Source organism: Aquarana catesbeiana, linkage group LG12, assembly GCF_042186555.1.
Source record: "Aquarana catesbeiana isolate 2022-GZ linkage group LG12, ASM4218655v1, whole genome shotgun sequence".
NCBI lineage: Eukaryota > Metazoa > Chordata > Amphibia > Anura > Ranidae > Aquarana > Aquarana catesbeiana.
In genome coordinates, this window is record NC_133335.1 from 66,710,899 (window position 1) to 66,716,898 (window position 6,000).

The 6,000-nt window shown below is 42.0% G+C and overlaps 1 protein-coding gene across 2 annotated transcripts in view; it reads left to right on the plus strand.

Annotated features, from left to right (window-relative positions):
• The window catches only part of TOP2A (DNA topoisomerase II alpha), a 48,764-nt gene extending 45,284 nt beyond the window's left edge, over nucleotides 1-3,480 (plus strand). For both annotated transcript variants that reach the window (XM_073607980.1, XM_073607981.1), the window contains exon 34: nucleotides 2,568-3,480. In XM_073607980.1, the coding sequence (XP_073464081.1) occupies nucleotides 2,568-2,708 (141 nt within the window). In that variant the 3' untranslated portion in view covers nucleotides 2,709-3,480. The remainder of the gene's footprint in view (nucleotides 1-2,567) is intronic.
• Nucleotides 3,481-6,000: the final 2,520 nt, after the last annotated feature.

Below are 6,000 nucleotides of genomic sequence, written 5' to 3' on the forward strand. Positions count from 1 at the left end.
GTTCATCTTCGGTGTTCCCCCTCCATTGCCAGTGGGCAATTTAATCCTGTTTGACACATACAGCATACGCTCTGTGGGTCCCAACTTTCTGGTAAGCCTCCATTCACTCGGGTGGTGGTTTTGCACAATCGTATGTCTACACACATTGGATCTTCTTGAAGGCTTCCACGACCACATAATTGTTTTTTTGTGTTCATCAATGCTGCAACAAGTTTGCCTGTCTCATATAATAATTACTTATCGTGGGTCCAGTACATTTGGCACACCTTCATTCAGTTTTGGGACAGTCTTGTCACTCATATATTTGTCGATTCACATGGTGACTGTAATGGTTTATATCATGATGGACTTTTGATGCATTCAACATGGACATTCATTAGCATGTAATGTTATTTTCATGACATTTTTATTATTGCATTATTTCTTTATCTTCACTTTTTGCATCACTTTCAGCGCTACACTTGTCTGTATATAAATTATGCTTTGAAGTTCCTCTCTGCACGCACCTTTTGGGGTGTGGTGTTTTTGGTTTTTTTTGTTTTTTTTTTTTCTTTTAAATGCTCCCCTTCAAATATACCTTTAAAACGCATGTGTGCGCATGGCCTCAGTGAGAGAAAGTATTTGCTCCCCTGCTGATTTTGTATGTTTGCCCACTGACAAAGAAATGATCAGTCTATAATTTTAATGTTGGGTTTATTTTAAAGGGGTTGTAAACCTTCGTGGTTTTTTCACCTCTCCCCCACTTGGGGTTCTCGGCTCTTGATTGGATAGATTGATAGCGCAGCCATTTGCTGCCGCTGCTGTCAATCAAATCCAGTGATGCAAGCGCCAGGGGGCGGGGCAAAGTTCTGCATTCGGCCTCTATGGACGCCAAATGCTGGACTCTGGAGCGCGCCCGCAAGGTAACCCCCCCCTCGGGGAAGCGCTTCTCTGAGGGGGTTATCAGATGTGGGGAGGAGCCGCGAGAGCCACCGGGGGACCCCAGAAGAGCAGGTTTCAAAAAAAAAAAATTACCTTTACAATCACATTAACATTGTGAGACAGAACAACAACAAATATCCAGAAAAATGCATTTCAAAAAATTATAAATTGATTTGCATTTTAATGAGTGAAATAAGTATTTTGCCTTGAGATCATTGACAAGATTCTCCAGTGTAGTTCTGGGTTCTCATGATCATTGAAACTCCACGAGGTGAGATCTAGCATGGAGCCCCAGACTGAGGGAGATTGACAGTTATATTTTGTGTTTCTTCCATTTGCGAATAATCGCACCAACTGTTGTCACCCTCTCACCAAGCAGCTTGGTGATGGTCTTGTAGCCCATTTCAGCCTTGTGTAGGTCTACAATCTTGCCCCCGACATCCTTGGACAGCTCTTAGGTCTTGAGCATGGTGGAGAGATTGTAATCTGATTGCTTCTGTGGACAGGCGTCTTATACAGGTAACAAGCTGAGATTAGGAGCACTTCCTTTAAGAGTGCCCCCAATCTCGGCTCGTTACCTGTATAGAAGACACCTGGGAGTAGGAAATTTTGCTGCTAGGGGATCAAATAATTATTTCACTCATTAAAATGTTAATCAATTTATAACTTTTTTGAAATGTGTTTTTCTGGATATTTTTGTTCTGTCTCTCTCTGTTAAAATAAACCTACCATTAAAATTATAGACTGATCGTTTTTGTCAGTGGGCAAATGTACAAAATCAGCAGGGGATCAAATACTTTTCCCCCTCATTGTAGGCTAATAAAGGTCTATTTACAGGCTTAGAAAAAAAAAAGTCTGAATAAGTTGTGGTTTTTGAGCCCACCATGCGGTGCCTGCATTAGTTTTATTTTTTCGGGCCATGTACATTTTTCTGAAAGAAGTGAACAAAATACCTGTTGATCGTGCCGGTGTCTTGCCGAATAAGTTCCTTCGGCGGATAGGTTCCCCCCCCTGTACTGCGCAGGCGCAGCGCCTGCGCAGTACGAGCAATTAACAGCCACCGGAGATAGCCGAAGCTCAAGATCGACAATCAGCTGTACACGGCGCCTGCGCTCTGGGTCCAGGTTCCTTCCCCACCATCCAAGTGGACCTAGAGGGGGAATCTAAAAGAGCCGAGCGAAGCGAGGCCGTGCCCGAAGCGTGGCGAGCGGCCCTCTAACAGGCACCATGTACAGCTGATTTTCGGCTATTTCCGCCGGATCCTACTGCGCAGGCGCAGCGCCTGTGCAGTAGAGGGGGAACTTATCAGCCGAGCGGAACTTTCTCGGCAGAACACCGGAATTGGTGTCCTTGTACCCTATATTGATTAAACTATTTCAAACATCTTCTGTGAACTACAAAACACGTTCTTCCTACGTAATGGAGGTGAGAATGTATTTGTAGTCTAGAGTACACTGGGGTGACAACATCGCTTCCCCATACATAAAGTAACGGGGTGTGGATGAGAAAGTGTTATTGGCAGGATCACCAAGTCAATAGAAAAAGACCAATTCTATCTAGTACATTTACATTCTAGTTTTTATGACTGAAATGAGGTTCAACATTTGGAGATGACTATTGATTTGTCTTTTTTGTCCTTGTTCTAGAAACCAAAGGGAATGGATGACAGCTTCCATATAGACCTCACAGGTTCAGATTCAGATGTTGGCAGCGCACCTGTGCGTTCCCGGACAGCCCGTGCCAAGAAAGCTGTCACATACCTAGAAGACTCCGATGATGAAATGTAATAAGTACTGTTCTCCCCATCAGAAACACTGTTTATTGGGTCATACATTTCTTGATCCAAGGTGAAGGCAGCTATGTTAAAAAAAAAAAAATTATTTTACTATTGAGGAAAGAGATCTGATCAGCTTTTTGCAAGACTTTCCAATAAACAAGACATTTTGTGTATCTTAAAACTAAAATATTTTTAGGCTTGGTTTTAGCAATTGCTATTTATTCTTACTCCTATCAGGATGACAAAGTCCATGTAGGTGTTAAAACACATTTAAAAGTATTTTAAATCCTAGTAAAAGAATTTTGTAAGAATACAAAACTATGTACATTTTTCAAGGTCCACTTACCCAGGCCTGATATTTTAGGTAGATGCTGGTTGGTTTATTCAACCTCTCAGCTTGCCTCTTAGGCTGTATTACTTTTCTCTTACTTTACAATGAGCAGTAGGAGGGAAGAGGCCTTACAGGAATGAGCAGCGGTAATGTTCGCAGGAGAGTAACAGGTCAGGTGTGTGGATCAGTCTAGTGATTCCCTTTTCAGAATTAATAGATGTACTCACCCCTTTAAGCTTTTTAAGATCTGTTATGCAGATGTCTCTAATTCCTATTTTAGAGATTTGGTGATCACCTATGCTTTTTGTGTAATCCTGCATTTATCTAGCTGGCCAGTCCCCATCTAATACTACTGTATATACTCTGTGTTGTCTGTGAACATTGTACATATTATTGCTGTTGTCTGTCAGTTTATTTTCTTTACAGTTTGGAATAAATATCTTGAAACAAATTGTGTTTTAGTGCAATTTTATTGCTGGTGATTAAGCTGTCAAATCTCAATGAAGCTCTGACTGAGCTATCCTGCCTATATAGATGGTAATGTAACCCCTTCCAGTACTAGCCTGTAATGCCCCTTCATTACCAGGCCATTTTTCAATGCTGTGATAGGTGACCATTACTCATTCAAATGTTTTTTGATGGGTATGGCGAGGCGATTTTTCGAATTAGGTAATTTTTATTTATATTAAAAAAAAAATACATTTATTAATCCAACATTTAACGCGCACCCCCCCTAAGTATTCATAATACACTTCAGTTCACCTTTTACTTTGATCTCCAATTTGTTATAATATATCCATTTGTCACATTTCAAACAGCAAAAAAGAGAAACAAAAAAAAAGCCCACAAAAAACAATTCTTGGCATCCGTAGGGGATGGGGACCCCTTTGCCCTTCTGTAACATTTCTCCTCTCATCTAACTTTCCCATATTTTCTGAAACATTTTGGCATTTCCCCTTTTATTATAGACAAGTCTTTCCATTCTTATTGTTTTATTAACCTCCCCCTCCCATTCTACCTGGGTTAGTGGGCTCGCCGCCAGCCACCTTCTTGCTATCAATTTTCGTGCAAGAAAAAGACTTCTAATTATGGCTATTTGCTTCCCACCTATACTTCTATTTTTCTCCATACAGCTCAATAAACCCATTTTAGGGCCCAAACCAAGATGTCTTATTTATTTTATCCATAGCTTCGCTCCAGTATCTATTCACTTTTGGGGCACCTCCACATCATGTTAATTAAATCACCCTTTGGATCCCTGCATCTTGGACATCTATCCTCCACCCATAAAGAAATAATTTCTGAGGTGTTTTGTATTCTCTATGTAGTAACATCAGGTAAGACACTGATTGTGATGACAGAGTGCTTAAGGGGCCCATCTCCAAGATATACCATATTTATTGGCGTATAACATGCACCCCAAGTTTAGGAGGGAACTTTAAAGAATAAAACTTACATTTAAATGCCCATCAATGCAGCCTTATCAGTGTCCATCTGCAGCCTTGCCCAGTGTCCATCTGCAGCCTTGCCAGTCTCTTTGCAGTATTACTCAGCCGCTGATTATTTTAAAATTGGCGCCGATCTCCGCTGACTGTGAGCGGAGCGAGTGCCGGCGAGATACACAAAGCCGAATGTACTCGGCTCCTCTCACAGTCCCGCCCATCTCCACTGATTGCGAGAGGAGAGGAGCGAGTGGTGCCGACAAACTTAAAGCGGAGTGTACTTCGGCTCCTCTTGCAGTCCTGCCCCTGACTGTGAGTAGAGCCAAGAGTAGCTGAGTACACTCGGCTATGTGTATATCGCTGGCGCTCGCTCCGCTCTGCTCACAATCAGCGGGGATCGGCGTATAACACACCCACGATTTTCCCAATTTTAAGGGGAAAAAAGTGCGTGTTATACGCCGATAAATACAGTACTTCCATTGTTCATTGGATATATCTCCCAGGTCTTCCTCCCAGCCCCCCCCCCCCCCCTACAAGGGAGCTCCACGTTTCTCTTTATCACTCTGTCGCAAATACCGTCATATATAAATGAGATTAGACCTCTAGATACATCAGCATCGATTATCTTCCAAAGAAAATTTGCCTCACTCCATTCTGGTGGTTTCTCTTTAAATTCTCAGGGCATGTCTAACTTGAATATATTTAAAAAAGGACTTATTTGATATACCATAATCCTCCCTTAACGCCAACAAAGACTTGACTACACCCAACCTGTATAATTGGGAGAGGCGGGTAAGTCCACATCTCTCCCAATCCCTGCTCTTCTCTACGTTGGACAATTCCTGCAAATGCCTATTGTTCCATAATGGTGAGAGATCTGTAAATCCCTGGTACTTTAATATTCCTTTAACCACTTTCCATAATTTCTTTAATATTAATAAGGTAGGATATTTAAATGAGAAGAACTCGGCCTCCAAAACCTCTGTCAAACTGTCATGACACGTGCCCAGTAACAACAGATCCCTCGTTGGGTTATATTCAGACAAATTATTACATCCTTTCAAATGCTGCAACTGTGATGCCAAAAAAATAGCACCATGGATGCGGAACTGCCAATCCCTCCCCCCAACTGTAAAGTGCGTAGCCGTATCCTTGACTGTTTTTTACAAATCCGTTCTCTAAATATAATATCAATCTTCTGAAACCATTGTCTATCCAAATTGGAGAATTGTGTAGAGCATATAAGAGCTGAGGCATCCATGTCATCTTAATTAAGTTGCACCTTCCTGCCACTGACGGGTGCCGTGACGAGGCCTTGCAACTTTCACATGCGTTAGCACACATTTGCAAACTAAACCCCTGTCTAACCCGGCTAGACAGGTTAATTTGGTTGGTCAGCAGACTGGTTGGTGAGTTGAGCTATGGAATTGTTTTTCTTACATGTATGTGGCCCTCCATGTGCTCCTTGCTGTGAAGGCCAGTTATAGGTGGGGGCAGTGGCCAGTTTTTTGTTACCGTTTGTATATACG